General features: G+C 45.5%; 1 protein-coding gene across 2 annotated transcripts in view; it reads left to right on the top strand.

Annotated features, from left to right (window-relative positions):
- The window catches only part of LOC144825154 (uncharacterized), a 285935-nt gene extending 268836 nt beyond the window's left edge, over nt 1-17099 (top strand). For both annotated transcript variants that reach the window (XM_078684023.1, XM_078684022.1), the window contains 2 exons: nt 4654-4716; nt 16629-17099. In XM_078684023.1, the coding sequence (XP_078540149.1) occupies nt 4654-4716; nt 16629-16730 (165 nt within the window). In that variant the 3' untranslated portion in view covers nt 16731-17099. The remainder of the gene's footprint in view (nt 1-4653; nt 4717-16628) is intronic.
- The last annotated feature ends 434 nt before the right edge of the window (nt 17100-17533 follow it).

Below are 17533 nucleotides of genomic sequence, written 5' to 3'. Positions count from 1 at the left end.
TGATTTATGATATCCCTAGAACAATCTTCATTCACCCATTCTTTCATTTCTTTCGGAGTTAGGGAACTTTTAATGTTGTCATCCAGTGTTTCACTCACAATTGCTCCCACAATTTTTGACTCTGGGATTATCATCTGACCCTTGATAACCATTGTCTGCCCTTCAGTATTGATTCTGGATAAGGCATCATATCCATTCTTCTTTCCTGGTCTGTAAGTTATCATGAAGTCATAGTCCGCAAGGTAAAGGGACCAACGCAATTGTCTGTGAGTAAGAGTCCTTGCTGTCTTGAGAAACTGCAAGTGCTTATGATCTGTAAATACTGTTACCGTATGTCTTGCCCCATCAAGTAATGTCTCCATTCCTTAAATGCATCCTTTATTTCCAGAAACTTTTTCTGTAATTTACTGCTGCTGGTAATAGTTTTCATAACCTATAAGCTACAGGATGCAACTTTCTGGTTTCCTTATGCCTTTGTGATAGAACCCCTCCAATGGCCTGATCTGAGCCATCCATCTCCAAGTAAAATGTTTCTGAAGGATCTGCGTGGACTAAAACTTGGGGCAGAAGTAAAGCTCTCTTTTAGAGACTGAAAGGCCTCCTCAGCTTCTTTGACTCACATACATGGAAGTCCTTTTCGCAATAATCGAGTCAATGGAATTACCTTCCGGGAGAATTATTTGATGAACTTTCTGTAGAAATTTGTGAATCCAATAAAACTTTGAATTTCTTTTACTGAGGTAGGTGAGGGCCATTCAATTACTGCCTTGATATTTTGCTTATCCATGGTTACACCCTCAGCAGATTGAACAAAACCCAGGAAATCCACTGTTTGAACATTGAAGGCTCTTTTTTTTCAATTTTCACATGAAGGCTGTTTTCTCTCAGACTTTGCAGCACTCCTCTAACATGCTCATGATGGTCTTCCTCAGATGTTGAGTAAATCAGAATATCATCTACGTATACAATTGCACAGTTGTCAATGAAACTACTCAGCACATCATTTATGAAGGTGGCTGGTGCATGCCATTATCTTCCACTCATCTCCTTTTATGATTCTAATCAGATGATATACCCCTCTCAGATCGAAATTGGTATATTGTTCGAGTCCCTTTAACTTGGTCTAGGAGAACGGAATTCAAAGGAAAGGGGTAGCAGTTCTTGATTGTAATTCGATTCAGAGCCCTGTAATCAATACAATGTCGCAGATCTGCTTCCTTCTTCTTTGGTACAAAGAACATGGGCAGGACATAGGCGACTGGGATAGCCAAATTACCCCGTTCTTTGGATACCTTTAAATATACTCATTGAGGTGTTGATCCTCCTTTTCAGTCAAAGCATAAATCCTGCTAAAAGGAAGATTGTCACCTGGTTCCAACTCAATCTTACAGTCATATGACTGATGATGAGTGAGATTCTCTGCTTCCACTTCATTAAAGACGTCCTGAAATTCTTGGTACCTTTCTGATATTTCTTCAGTGTGTATTACTCACACACACAGAATCCTTCTTCACACAAACTGGCTGCTAAGCTGGATCCTTCAGGTTTTTTTTAAAGCAATTCTCCTTACAATGCTCAGAGTTCATGTTGATATGTCTTTCTTCTCAATGAATCGCCAGATTATCTTCTGTTAACCACGGGAGACCAAGAATGCTTTGAAATTGTGGGGCATCAATTACATTAAACTGTATGATATCTTGATGACCATCTTGATATATTAATTCTACCTGTTCAGTATGACTCACAGTGGGACCGGAGGAGGAATTTGCTCCATCCAGTACCCTCACTGCCTTGCTCATAGACTTTCTATTAGCCTTAAATCCAATTCTTGGAGCAAACTTCAGGTCACTCAAATTTCCGGTGTCCCCTGAGTCAATCATTATTGAGATGTCAGATAGAGTTGTATTTCCAAACTTCAGCGTCATCGCAAGAGTAGAATTTGGGGCTGATGACTTTAGTGTATTTGCCAATAAATGGGTCTTTGGAGTTGTATCCTCAATAGCACTCTCCAATACAACTCCTCCTACTGGTGGTGTCACAAGTTTCCTTCTGGGAAACTTTAGGCCTTTTTGGACAGATCTTAACAAAATGACCACTTGTCCCACAATACAAGCAAAGCTTGTTCTGCTTCCTTATCTCCTTCTCTTCCTTGGAAAGAGGTCCCCGTACTGCACCAATTTGCATAGGTTCAACAGCTTGACCAATATGTGATCCTTTGGTACCTTCTCTCCTCATACGATCAAATCTGGGCACACTAGAGCAAAAAACGTGTGTCTTCTTTTCTCTCCACTCCTCTCCGTCTGCTGATTGTCTATCTCTAGAACCAAATCTGTTAAGGCAGACACTTCAGTAGGTCTATTAGGTATTGGAAATAGAGCATCCTTAAGTTCATCTTTCAGACCTCTGTAGAACAAGGCTGCTCCCTTATATACAGGCCAATCCGTTTCTGCGATTGTCTTGTTGGATTGAGTGAGTTAGGCAATCAAACCCTTATTGCCTTGTTTCAACTATAACAATTCATTATCAGTTGCCTGTGCTACTTTTCTTCTATCAAAAATTCAAATGAACTCCTTCTTGAAATCTTCAAAACTGTACAGAATTGGAGCGTCCTTCGAAACCAATGGTAAGGACCAGGCTGCTGCATCATCGCTTAGATAAGACAACACAAAGGCAACCTGGGACTGCGCATCAGAGAAAACTAACGGGTGGCACATGAAATGCAGTGACCGTTGGGTAAAACAAAATTGGGCCTTTTGTGGGTCACCACTAAAACATTCTGGAGGGGCCAATTGGATCACTGGAGACAAAAGGTGAATTACTTGAGTGGTGTTTCTAGGATTATGAGTGAGGGAAGAGTTAGAAGCCTGAACTCCTAGGAAGGAAGCTGCAAAGCTCATTCCTTTTAAATAACCATCCATTCTAGTTGCTAATTCTATACTTTCTTTCCTAGAAACCACCACTTCTTTCCTTATCTTCTTATTTTCTTCTCTCACTGCCATTAATTATTTTTGAATGGCCTCTAGGCCCCTCCCACATTTTTCAAATCCAACCCTTTGGACATTCTGCTCAGGTGAGTAAAAAGACGTTGGCACTTCACTCTGCCATAATCAATACCTGCTAGTTCCCAATCATTATAGGAGCAGAATGGTGCTTGAACACAATGCCCCTCCTGAGCTCCCTCCAATCTCCAGCATTTACCTAGAGAGATTAGGAGGTCTTCATGGGGGGAAAGGGGAACCCAAATAAGAGACTGCATCGTCTTATTCTGTGAGGGACTTCTATCACATTGCCTGTCTTCTTTATGGCTATATGTTTTCAGTGATCGAAGCTTAAAAAACAAGCACACATTCAATCAATCATACCTTCAGTATCTCTAACTATAATTACTAGAATATTATTATTTCCCTCAACAACATTTTCATACCCCGCAATATTAAGACCTTTGCTTCTCTTCTATACTTTCTGGATTTTATTTTGTAATTTCCTTCTGTCTTTTGTGTGTGTATCGTCCAGTCTTTTGTTAGTCTAATAAATTAATTTCTTTTTTTCAAATTTAGTTTAATGGTTTATTCATTCCACTATTGTTTAATATCTGTGTGCGTCCATTGGCATATAGTTTGCTGAGGAGGCTGAGTTGTCCCTTTCTCCTTATGCGGATAACATGCAGATAATCTTCTCCCTTACTTCAGCTAGGGATTCTGATTCATCTGCCCTCCAGACTGATCTGAGGGAAATTGCATCTTGGAAGCAGTACGACTTGCTTAAACTAAATGGAGATAAAACCGAGGTCATGATTTTAGGTAAAGACCAAGACCTCTGGGGATCGAAACATTTGCCCACTCGAATGGGCTTGCTACCCCAACCAGTATGTCAAGTTAGTAACCTAGGTATTATCTTTGACGATCATCTGTCAATGAAGCAACAAGTCACAAAGGTTACTGCGACATGCTTTACCATTCTGAGAAGGCTGACAAAAATCTTGTGGATGTTATCCCTCTGTGTGCAACATACTGTGGTTCAGGCCCTGATTACGTCTAGACTTGACTGTGGTAACGTTTTATATTTGGGCTCCAATAAAGCAACAATACGTAGGTGCAGTTGATTCAAAATGCAGCTGCCAGACTGCTCTGTCAGGTACCCAGGATGGTGTCAACCTCCAGCTCTCTTCGCAAATTACACTGGCTAAAAGTGGAAAGCAGTGTTAAATTTAAGCCCTTGAGATTTATGTTTAAAATTAAATCTGGAACAGCCCACCATATTTGCAATTGCTAATTCAGTTGAACACTCCTCGTCTTTTGCGTTCTGCTGGACAGTCTAGATTTGTAATCCCTAGAATCAAAATGACCAGGAAGGGTGGTAGGTCATTCTCTTTCTTGAGCCCTAACCTGTGGAACTCCCTTCTCATTTCTATGTGGGAAGAAACTGTCTTTAGTAGTTTCCGTAAACAAGTGATGCCCTGGTTGTTCAATCAGTAGTTCTGAATTCTCTCACTCCTACCTGTCGGCGCCGGGAAACCCCTTGGGGTAGCTGCACGCCTTATAAATTTAAATAATAATACTAAATAATAATTCATACTAAACTGCTTTTCTTCTTGTCTTTTGGTAAGTAAATATTATTAAAATACTATCGGTAACATAACATTTTAATCTGTAGGATACTTGTGTGACTACTTCGGAAGGCGAGACAGGAAAGTCACAGAGGACTTTAAGGACTCAGGTAAGTGTCTTTATCTCGCTGCTGTAGTTTTCGTGTAGCTTGTGAAGCCCAAAATTCGGCCTTGAAGAATGGACTCTTTCAAGGTAATTCTTGTATAAAATGTATACCTTCTATGACTTGGAAACTCTTCTCTTGTAAGGGAACCGTAAATTGTCTCCTAACTCTGCTCGAGGAACATGAGTAACAAATCTTTACCTATAACACTACTCTAAATTTTCCATGCAAGTATAGATAAATACTGCTAACTCAGGGAAACTCCTCAGTCAAGTGTGTCGCTAATGAGGCAGCATGCATGCTTCTCACTTGTCTGTGGTCCTCAGAGTGCCTTCAGCTGCTTAAACTGCTATAACAGTAACTTCATTCCTTGACTGCGGCTGCCATCCTGTGTTACCAGTTTTGCCACAGGGAACTCCACAAACATACTTTTTGTCTTTTAAGAAGTCGGTGAGCCTTCTTAGCCTGTTCTTTTTTCATTGAACCCACTACTTGGGAAGTAAAACCTAGGTTAATGCTATGGTTCCTGACATTGATACTCACTGATAGCAGTGGTGGATTGTTTAATACATTCACACAGGAGACCTTTTTAGAGGGTCTGCTGAAAACCTACCAAGCACTGGTGTGGTTCCTGACTTGCTTTAAAAAGCCTGTCACCACCAGACATGTTTCTGACCTCATGGGGTGAGAGCCAACGCTGTCAGAAGACAGAGACAAAGCCTTTCACTGGGCGGGGGTGGTTTACATATCCTACAGGACAGGATGGCCTTCCTTGGCGAGAACAACTTCAAAGGTGTTGCAGCCTTTGAAATCTCACTAAGGAACCTCCAGATAGTGGGATAAGCCAAGCCTCCTTTCTTGCTCTCACGTTTAGTGGGAGGAAAGGTGTGAAAAATTACTTACATTAGCAGGAGGGTCCCTACTTAGTCTACACCACCCATAGGCAAGGCAGGTGATGTGAACCTCCCTCCTGAAACTCCACCATCTTGTTATGGTGGGAAATCATCCCATCAGGGTTAGGGCAGTGCCTCTCCTCACAGGAAGTGCCCACAAAGGGTGTAGAAACCCTAAAGTAAGGTAGCACATTGGCTACTAGCTGTCTCCCATTGCAACACCCCTAAATTCAGTAATTAGGTGGCTTCCCGAGACATGAACATCATTCCTCTGTATACCCATTGGGGATTCCTTGGACGCTCTACATAGTGTACTTTATTTTAGTACACTGTATAGAGAGCCAGTTTCCTACAGTCTGTCAGTTCAGTTCAGTTCAAAAGCTTTATTCGATTTGTAAAACAAACCATACAAGCAGAACACCTACATATGTAACATACATTGCTAAAAAAAAGGCATCAAGGACACGACAGTTAAAAGGCAATCAAAGAAAACCATTATAAACATAGTAAGAGGGGGTTCTAAGAACATGATATGACCAGAGTTAGATTTGTACTGTACAAAGGCTGTTGCCCAAGAAAACTAAATTCATTTATAATACATAATGCATACATTATACATATGATATATTGCACATGAATAAACAAGTATACAGACAGGAAGCCAAGATAAAAACGGAACACAATCCGAAATATCATAAAACTATGGTTTTCCTGGCAGCTGTACATTTAATAAAATATACAGACAGGAGGCCATAGTAAAAACAGGACACAGTCCGAGATATCATAAAACTATGGCTTTCCTGGCAGCTGTACATTTTAATATATATGTTGCTACGAAGAAGCAAATATCCATATCCTCTAGGGAACTAAGTAGCTGTAAAGCATTCCTCGTAGAACGAACATTGTGTTTTAAAAAGACGGATTTTAAATATGTTACCCTAAAAAAATGATAAAATTTGCAGAACAATAAAAAATGGCAGCAGCTCTGGCGAGAAGCATTGTCACAAGGGCATGCTATATCAGATCTAGAGTTCATTATGGGAAATGCAACAAGGTGATGAACAATTCCTAATCGTAAGCGTGTTAAGACAAACCGATGAGAGTTACGAGTGACACCAGAGAGGTAGGATTGGAAACCAGTGGGTAGATTGTAGTCCCGGTAAGTCATCACAGATTGCAGCTTTCCAGACACCTTTGCACAACATTCTTTCTTATGACTTAAAAACCTTTGTTTAATGTCTTTTTTTGGGATTGAAACCACAGATTTAGGATCAAGAAAAATGTCAAACTGAAAGAGGAGATAAAACCAATGATGTATATACTTAAGCCAAAGGATACGTGAGGAGTGGTCCAACCTGAGGCAATCAAGGATTATCTCCTGGGTAAATTGGGTTTTAGACTTAGCCCAGATTGAGCGCCAGAGCAGCAAGGGGCGCAGTGCTGCTAGATCCGAAATAAATTCAATTCCTACTTCTTCATGGATCAGTTCCACTGATGCAGAAGGTGGTACACATAACAATTTTCTGAGGAACTTATTTTCGTCTCTCTGCACATTTGGACCAACACAATGACCCCAGACCCCCGCACCATACAGCGCTGAGGACACACATTTTACATTATAAATGTTCATCATATCTTTGATGCTCCTCACCCCAAGTTTAGATGAAAATCTAAAGATGCTGTTAGTGGACCTCGTCGTTTTTGAACTAATGTTTTCAAACTCGGGTTGCCATGACCCATCATTAGCAAAAGTGATTCCTAAATAACAAAAGGTTTTAACTTGTGTCATCTTGTCCTTATCAATAAAGAAGCTAAAATGGGTTTTCTTAGCTTTCATCCCACAGGACATTGCAAAGGTTTTAGATTTATTTACTAGTAGTTTCCTACTTTCGATAAACATCATAAATCTGTCAATGAGGGGCTGTAAACCAATCTGTGTACGGGACAATAGCACAGCGTCGTCCGCATACAATAAAATTGGGACCGGTTTACCTCCAATCAAAGGTGCATCAGCAGGGGTCTGGCACAGTATAGAATCAATTTGGTTGATAAAAAGGGAAAATAAAAGAGGGGCCAAAACACAACCCTGGCGGATGCCTATTGAGACTTTGAAGAAAGAGGTGCATTCGTCTAGGGATCCATAGCGCACCTTACATGACAGTCTCTCATATAGCCTGGCCAAAAAATCTACAATCTCCTTTGGTGCTCCTGCCTCTATCAGGACCTGCCATAGTATACGGTGGTCAACCAAGTCAAACGCACTGCTCAGGTCCGCAAAACATAAAAACAGGTTCCCTTTTTTAACTTCCGTATATATTTGTTAACCAAAAGATCTAAATTAACACATTGTTCCAGTGTCCCCATACCTTTTCTAAAATCATATTGAACCCTAGTTAAAATATCCTTTTCATTTGCCCAGGTTTCCAGCCTCTGCAGCATAATTCGACTCATCACCTTTACTGAGGCATCCAATAAGGAGATAGGGCGATAGTTACCCGCCTCCGATTTGCTGCCTTTCTTAAATATGGGAATGATGACCGACTGGCCCCAAGATGGTGGGGGACATCCCTCAGCTGCCGCATTGAAGACCCTCACTAAGATGGGTGCCCACAAATTCATTTAGGTTTTAGGAAGGTCTATAGGTACCCCGTCGGGGCCCGGGGCCTTTCCTCCTTTACTATCAGACAGGCCTTCATAAACCACATCCAAATTAATTCCCAATGATAAGGGCAACCAGGCTGAAACCTCATGGCCCGGAGTTTCTAAGGGCTTCCCTTCCGGGTTAAAAATATTGGAGAAGTGCTTAATCCATGCATTACATGCTACATAGGATGTTATTTCTGGAATACCCTCAGTATTTAAAAAGGGGCTATTTATAGTCTAACAATAAAGTTTGCTATTTTGGGTTTCCGCTGCTCGATTAAGATTGTCCCAAGCTTCTTCTTGCAGGACCTTTTTCCTGTTAGAGAGGGCCTCCTTATATTTGGCACGCAGAATTTTGATATTGTTATGATTGCGTGGTTTAAGACATAATGCCTTTTTAAGTTCACGTAGGGACAGGGTGCAAGGTTTATCAAACCATCCCAGCCTGGCTACTCTGGTTTTAGGTTGCTTCTTTGTAAATACATCTTCTATGGCTGTATTTATCCTAGTATAGCTTGACAGCAAGGTTGCCGAGTTGGTGACTTCTCCAAGACAATAGAAAATCTCGTTCCTACATTTTTCCACAACCTCCTTGAGTTTTTTCACAGGGTCAATTCCGGCCCATTTGATTCTTGGGCCATTCGGTCTCGTGGGGACTATATCGGTAGAACAGAATTCTTTATTGGATGGCTTAAATCCCCAACCCAGTAGAGTTAAAGAGATACTGTTGTGATCACTTAGGGATTCTTCCCTAACCCTCAGGTTGGTAAATTCACTAGTATTTGACAGCAAAATATGATCGATGTTAGTATTATCATGCCTACCTGTGAAAGTAGGGCAAGTATGGTTGAACTTGTTTCCATTACAGCTAAGCAGGTCTAGGTCAAATTTGGCTATCATGTTATTTAGAAGACTACCATAGTTACAGTGTGGAAAGTGTAGAGAATCCACTCTGTCTGACACCCCATTATTGCCCAACTCTCTCCTAAAACCGCATGGATTACCTAATGCTAAAGGGCATGGCTGGATATTGAAATCGCCAGCCCACAAGATGTCTGCCATGCTACGGGAGGATGCCAATACACTTTTGAGTTCAGTTTCCAGGGGGAATAGAATGTTTCCCCTAGAGGCATCAAAGGTGTTATTGTAAAAATTAACAAGGATTAGGTCTGTAAATTTATTGGCCTCCAACCGTAACACCTGACTATGTGGTTCAATAAAAGAGTAACTTTTAGTTTTAAAATTAGTCAACTTGTTAGAGATTAACATCAATAGGCCGCCCTTAGCTCTACCTGATGGGGAGTTAGATGCGTTGAGGCAGTAGGATGAATAGCCTTCTGCATATATTGGTTCTTGGCACCACGTTTCCTGAAGACAAATAATGTCATGGCCAGCCCCTATAAATTCGGCCCAAAAAGGGGTATTCAATTTACCTGAGATACCTGCTATATTCCAGGTAACAAAATTAAGCCCCGCCAATACGACTGCTATGTGAGTAACACTGTCTCGTTGTGGGGCGGGCAGTATGTCAAGGGCAAGCTGCTTGTCACCTGTTGACACGGCAAATGACTCCTGATGAACCACTGTAATAGCTGCTTCAATGTCAGGGATCCTGCATGAGGTATGGATACCCGCTGTGTGTGTAATAGAATTTGGGTCACTAGGTAAATCTAGGGCTATACAGTTTACATGGGGAATAGCTAGAGTACTGCCTATCGTCACATCTGTCCCCTGATCCCCCTGGTTTGAATTATCCCTAGATGGAGTGGCCGATGGTCAATCGACCATTTCCAGGCAATCAAATCTATTACTAACGGGGATGCCCCGCCACCCCCCCGCAGTAAGATGGTCGCTATTAGGGCGCCACGGCCGCTGACCCCACTCTCTACTCCTATTTTTCTGTGGGTACCAAGAACCTATGTTGTTCCATATGCGCTCAGGTGGTTGCGCCCAGTTTGGAACTGTCGGGTGTTGGTGCTCAGGTGGTTGCACCCAGTTAGGAGCTATCGGGGGCTGACGCTCAGGGGCTTGCACCCAGTTTGGTAGTATCGGGTGCTGCAGCTCAGGTGGTTGCACCCAATTTGGGACTATCGGGTGCTGGCGCTCAGGTGGTTGTACCCAATTTGGGACTATCGGGGGCGGGCGCTCAGGTGGTTGCGCCCAGTTTGGAACGATCGGGTGCTGGCGCTCAGGAGGATGTACCCAAATAGGGGCTAACTGGTTCTGGTGGCTACGTTCATAGGGATAGAAGGAGGAGAGGCGGTGGGCATCAATCCCCCCTTCTTGGCCAAGGCAGGCCAGGAACAAATGTAATCCACCATGTCTGGATCATCACAGGTCACTATAATACAGTCTCCCTGTATGTTTTTGGGTTCGTCCCCCATCCACGGGACTCTACGTACTGCTGAAATTCGACTATTGTGGGGAGATTGAAGGGACCTATTCATTGTAAGCCATTGTGAGACCTTGTTCCAAAGGGACCAAGATGGCTCCTCCTTATTTGTAGATAGCTTGGGGACCCCAGTAAGAATGATGGTATAAGGGGACACTTCTGGTGATAAGTGAACGGGGCGCTTAGGCCTGAAACCCCTCTTTCCCTCATCAGGTCGAGTCAATGATGGATGCTGGTGCAAAAGTGGGGTGATGGGCCTTTTATTTGATGGCTGAGACAGACCCTTGTTGGGGGCAGACTGAGTAGACTGGGTGGGAGTGGGCTGAGAAGAAAAGGTGGCCGTAGTTTCAGTCATACGCACACTCCCAAGGGGGGGTTGAAGAGGATGTTTCTGGCTTTTTAGGCTTAGTTAGGTTGGGCTGGGTTTTTGATGACGTAGAGGACTCAACTCCGCTATCCAGGTGAGTCCCTAAGACTCCTGATCTAGAAGGAATCGTTATACCCACCCCAGGTTTTGCTTGGGCCCAACTGAGCTGAGTCGATGGCTTCTGAGTAAGTATAGCAAGTTGTTTTTCTATCGACATAATGCTCTGTTCTAGGGGTTTCAAAACATGATGTAGTAATTCCCTAATATTCGCTAAGAGCTCGGAATTGGCATTACCTAAGGTACAGACACCCCCCTCTTTGGCCGTGGACACTGAGTTTGCTGTAGGTTCCAGTAGGTTAATAGATACAGAGTTAGAATCATTCGAAGCACCCTGCGGTGGAGTAATGGTTGCCCCTTTCTTGTTGATAATGGCAAATTGGGGCTTCGTGAGATTGCCTTTCTTTAGGTCTTTTGCCTGTTTTGGAACAGCGCCCTCCCTTGCCCCAATTGGCTGAATCTCGGGGCCTTGATCTTGGGATAACAATAACTGGAGGTCTGGGGAATTCTCAAGATTCCCCGTGTAGTCAAAGTCAGAAGTGATGTTGGTGGCTGACAGGTCGACCGTTTTCGGGATGGAGTGGACCTCAGCTATGACATTTGGTTGCAATAACACCGGGATGGGTGTGGTCAGTTGAAGTGGCGATTGTACTGATGCCAGGGGGCCCAAGGAGGACCTCCTAGCGATTGCCAGGTCCTGTGACACCCTCCGCTCCAATAAAGAAATGCTTAGTTTGATGGCCTCGTTAGTTCTAGTAATGAATTGATCGAGAGGCCCAGTAAGCAAAGCAGTTTTCATGGCCGTCTTACTTCTAGACCCCCTGGTCATGGTGGGGGGAAAAGATTTTCTTTTAATCTGGCAATATGTCAATAATGAGAATCAAACAAATGAACCTTAAATAGGAAACATGTAGGCCAGGTCGCAAGGCCAAGGGGGGTGGCCCAGCCCGGCCTCGCTCGGGCTAGAACGGGCTAAAACGGGCCCGCCCTTGGCCCGGGCTTCGCCCGGCGTCCCGCGAGACGGGGGTGACGCTGGTTTTGAGCGCCTCCTGGCGCGGAAAGCTCGCGGTGTGTGCTGCTATGGATGCTGGGGCTTGTGGTCTTTGTACCGCACACACGCTCCGCTCGGCAGCCAGACCCCAAGGTGGAAGAAGGAGTCAGGCGGCGGGAGACGGGCGGCAGAGCCCCAGGCAGAGTCCAGCCTCTGAGTGGCAGAAACGGCAGGAGACACAAGCGGTAAAGGGCAGCAGAAAACAGAAGCAAAGTTCCCCCCCTCGACCGGGGTGACGCTGGTTTTGAGCGCCTCTTGGCACGGAAAGCTCGCGGTGTGTGCCGCTATGGATGCTGGGGCTTGTGGTCTTTGTACCGCACCCACGCTCCGCTCGGCAGCCAGACTCTGAGGTGGAAGAAGGAGTCAGGCGGCGGGAGGCGGGCGGCAGAGCGCCAGGCAGAGTCCAGCCTCTGAGTGGCAGAAACGGCAGGAGACACAAGCGGTAAAGTGCAGCAGAAAACAGAAGCAAAGTTCCCCCCCTTGACCGGGGTGACGCTGGTTTTGAGCGCCTCCTGGCGCGGAAAGCTCGTGGTGTGTGCCGCTATGGATGCTGGGACTTGTGGTCTTTGTACCGCACCCACGCTCCGCTCGGCAGCCAGACCCCGAGGTGGAAGAAGGAGTCAGGCGGCGGGAGGCGGGCGGCAGAGCCCCAGGCAGAGTCCAGCCTCTGAGTGGCAGAAACGGCAGGAGACACAAGCGGTAAAGGGCAGCAGAAAACAGAAGCAAAGTTCCCCCCCTCGACCGGGGTGACGCTGGTTTTGAGCGCCTCCTGGCGGGGAAAGCTCGCGGTGTGTGCCGCCATGGATGCTGGGGCTTGTGGTCTTTGTACCGCATCCACGCTCCGCTCGGCAGCCAGACCCCGAGGTGGAAGAAGGAGTCAGGCGGCGGGAGGCGGGCGGCAGAGCCCCAGGCAGGGTCCAGCCTCTGAGTGGCAGAAACGGCAGGAGACACAAGCGGTAAAGGGCAGCAGAAAACAGAAGCAAAGTTCCCCTACAGTCTGTCAAAATGGCGGAACCCTTCTTTGGCTGTACAGACCCCCTAGCCCTCCCTAAAAGTATGGCTAGGTCTTGGAAAGTGTACATCTCCTGCATAGCTAATTTTCCCACCTGACAGAGCTGAAGGGCAGGAAGGGTATTGTCCTTGAGTGGGGGGACAATATATCTGCACATCAATGGCAGGGAACGCCTTTGAGGCTCACCGTCTTGACGACTGTAATCACTAGCCATCCTGGAAGGATTGAGGTGTGACCTCTTTCCTGCCAAGGCCTTTGTCTCTGTCCTATGTAAGTTCTAGCATATCTGACCAGGAGGGCAAACTCTTGTCTTGGCTGCAAAATGCTTAGGAAAGCCTGCCAAGGCACTGGAGCTTTATATACTGGGGGCGGGGGGCTGACATGCAGGGGGCACACCTGTGCATGCTAACTTTCCTTCGACACGACAATCAGTTTGAGGGGAGGTAGGGGGCACGATGTTTGATACCAGAAATTACACAATTTGGTTGTTTCATAATGGAGATGGCTGTCTCGAGTTTGCCTGGTAGCCAGCCCATGATATTCTTTGGAACTCCAGTCACTTACAGTATATCTTGTTTAGAGGAAAAGTGGAGGACTGTGCCCTCACGTTTTGTCAGAAGTGATCCGAAAATGAAATACAGACGTTCTTTGAAAGTTTTATGTGCGTAGTTTTTATTTCATGTTACATCTGTGGATAAAGAACAGCCGACACGTGTTTTGCCCTGGTGGCCTATAGGCCGTGGGCTTTTTCAAGGCAAGGGTCTGGTGTTGGCGTAGGTCAAGATCATGATTCTGTTAGAAAGCCGGTATCTCGTCTCTGCGGTCCAGGAAACCTCGCAAAACCACGACTACCAGGCAAGTACAACTACCCCCAAAAGAAACACATTCTGCATGTGTTGTGCAAGAGTCTGCCTGCCCTCTGTCCCTGTGACACTGCATGGAGCCCCCCTATGGCAGAAGTATCCTCAGCATGGTCAGCTTTGGTGTGCTCTGATCTCAGAGCTGGCAGCCCCATACCAACTGGTCCTCCCACTGTGTACTGTTTCTACTTCTTACCCCTATCTCTAGGACTGGACATCTGAACCCTCTGCTGTGGGGTGGTAACCAGATAAAACAGAACTGGTAGGTCACCTGTGGTGGCCACCCCCCACCACCAGTTCTCTAGACACTGTGGAGCTCCCATCAGTGGATTATCTCCTAGTATAGACCAGGTTACTCTTTTTGTGCCCCCTATTAACATAATGTAAGCTATTGGACTGGGAAAAGGACACTCCAGGCTTCTGCCCACCCCCAGCTCTCCTCCTACTCTTAGAAGGGAAATAGGACCCCTTCCCTCCCTCTATCATGGGTGCAGTCTGGGTCCCTGGTACTTCCCTCACTCTGTTGACAGGAACCTGAACTACACTCCATACAATCCCTTCCAAATGCCTTTTCAGACACTCTGAAGATGATCAGTGACACCTGACTATTCTATACCAAAACCTCTACCTAGCTTAATTTCTCTAGCTTAACTTGTAGTTGAATAACTTTTGCTACTGTCAAGTGAAGGTATTTGTTGAGAATAGCTTGTGGTGGAAGGTGAGGCTAGAGAGTAAAGTGGGACTAAGTGCCTAAATTAGAGTTTGGCAGATGGGATACTCTGTGACGAATGTGCCAAATAAAATATATATCCCATTCCCTTTCCTGTACTGCAGTGCATTATTTTATCCACTGTATACTTATGGCAGACAGGATATCTGCATTTATACGTGACATAGTATTATAATTCATGTGCCTCTTTGGAGTCAGGATAGAATTGAAAGGCAGTTGGAGAAGAGCAGAGCCATTGAAATTTAAAGATAATACATTTTCCATTACAGCTGCCCCAGCTGCAGACTCGAGAAAGTAGGAGACCCAACTCTTGTATGCCTCTATTTATGTTGCACAACAGGAATACTATTAATTGTATTGCAGCCATGCCTTGCTCATTAATGAAAGGTAATTTTTATTTTTACACACTATGGGGCTATTACGATAGCGGATTTCCCGCATCCTCTGGGCCGGCGGAAGTCACCGCCGGCCCGGAGGATGCGGGAAAACCGCCGCGGAGGCTTGAAAGACCCACCGCCAAATTAGTATGGCCTTGCAATCTGTCCTCCGCTTTTCCGCCGCGGTCGCCTTCCGACCACGGCGGAAAAGCATTAACATGGCTGGCGGTGTCTATCAGACACCGCCAGCCATATTAGGATGGAGTAGAAAGTATGCTTTTCCAGGGTGGCTTTTCTGCCGTGGAAAAGCATACGGACCTTCACTTCGTGGGCCCGTTGCGGGCCCCCTGGGTGAAGGGGGGATGGGGGGTGCACATGGGGGGTACCTATGGTACCCCCCTGCATTTGCGTGAACAAAGCGGCAGGCACCGCGCGGTGCCTGCTGCTTTGTGCACGCAAATGCCGTGCATGCATTTTTAACATTGCGGCGGTGCAGCTTAAAGCTGCACCCGCCGCAATGTTAAAGATCGAGGATGTGACCGCCACCCTGGCGGTCACATCTTAATCTGCACGGAGGGACCGCCGCTGCCCCTGCGGACGGTCCTTCCTACTCTATGGTGGCAGACGGACTCAGGTCCGTCCGCCATCATAATCGGCCCCTAAGTGGGCGATTATGATCTCGGTAGGAAAGACTCAGATCCGGAGGGCTTTCCTAGCGAATCACGCTGTGAGAGTCCGACCAAACGAGTACGATGCATCCATATGCTGACAGACTTGGTTCACTCGGAATCCCATGGAACTTTATGGGAGCCTCTATACCGAATGCGTACACAGGGTCCCATAGCAAAAAGGGGTGGGTGGGGAAAAGCGTACACCCTGTGACGGGCACCATATTGTGCCCACCACACTGTGCATGCTTGGATCAGGGGACCCATGGGCAACCCCCAGTGACTGATACAGAGGGCCCCGAGTAAAGGGGGGCCTGCTATGGGCCCCCGAAGTCTGATTCCCACAGCCGTTTCGTCTCACTAAGACCATGTCGGTACGGCTGTCCGAATCGTGCATCGTAATCGCTCGTTCTGAAGCTGCCTCCATTCTACAGCACAATTAGGTTGGGAACAAGTCATACAGGTAGGATTGGGTTGAGAAACAATTTGGTCCTTGTAGATGAGATCTTTGCATCGTACTTGACCTTTCAGAAGGTAGGATGATTCGGTCGAAAACAAGGGCTACGAATCGGATCCGGGAAAGCTGAGTCTGATTCGGAGACCTTCCTAGTGAGATCGTAATCGGCCCCAAAGTGTCTGTTTAATTTTTACTAGGAAACACCTTAAGCAAAAAAAAGTTTTATTCTTGTGGTATTCTGGCTTCATTCTTTGCAGTCAGTGCTTTATGTAATGCATGTGATGGGAAAATCTGGCCCTTGTGACTAATCATATCAAAAATCCCTATGTCCCTAGGTGACCAGCAATATTCTGCTACTGTTGCACTATATTATTTATAATTTGTCTTTTTTCTTTTTATTTCTTGATATAGCTACTCCTGCTGGTTCACCATTATGTCAGGAGATTGCCACTCAGCAGTGGTGCCAATGGATGGAGGCCTTTCAAGCTGAATATCTCAGGCGGGTGGCTTTAAAGCAGGAGGGAGTGGAGGCATGTGCTGTTGCCCCAAGTACCTCCAGCCATCTGCCAGCACCTTCATCGTGGCCACAATATCACCAGCACCACCGGCAGTCGGGACCCACCACTGCTGCTCCCCCTCTTCATCATTATCCACAGACTGCCTCATCCACTGCTTCCTATGAGAGCTGGTGTTGCTTCACCAAGAGGTTTAAAAACTTCACACCCAGATAGATGCCCTCTAAGCCCTTTAAAAAATATATTTTCTTAAGTGGGAGGTAATTTTGTTGTGGGTGGAGAGGGTGGTATTTGGGAAGGGCAGCTGGGCCTACGAGAACTTTGTTTGACTTACTTTGGACTGGTGGGGCAATTTATTGATTTGCTTGGTGAGGGGGTGGGCCCATAGTGGGTCTAGGGGGTGTTTCTGTTTTTTGTAAAAACCATAAATGGGAATTGTTTCTTCCTATGTCTTTTGCCTTTGCACTGCTTTTAGCGCAGACTCTTTTTTTTTATTGACAAAAAGTTGCCCTCTGAACAGTCTCATACTGTAAATCGACTTCCCCCCTAGACTTTCCCAAGCTGATTCTGAAATCCCTTGTCATATAATCATTTAACTATTAGGCTACTTAATTTACTTATATCCAAACAATATCCTGCTACTAGAGTGAAAACAACACAGAATAGGTTTGTCTTATAGCTTGAGAATGTTAACCTTTACCGCTTTTGCAGCACCCAGTCACTTATTAGAGTGTGTACCAGTTAGTTATACCCTTATCCTACTACTCTCCGTACCTACATCGACCACTAGAGGAACATATA

Source organism: Lissotriton helveticus, chromosome 3_1, assembly GCF_964261635.1.
Source record: "Lissotriton helveticus chromosome 3_1, aLisHel1.1, whole genome shotgun sequence".
Taxonomy (NCBI): Eukaryota; Metazoa; Chordata; class Amphibia; order Caudata; family Salamandridae; genus Lissotriton; species Lissotriton helveticus.
The sequence above is the reverse complement of the archived record's forward strand: the minus strand, read 5'-3'. Positions and strand labels throughout refer to the sequence as shown.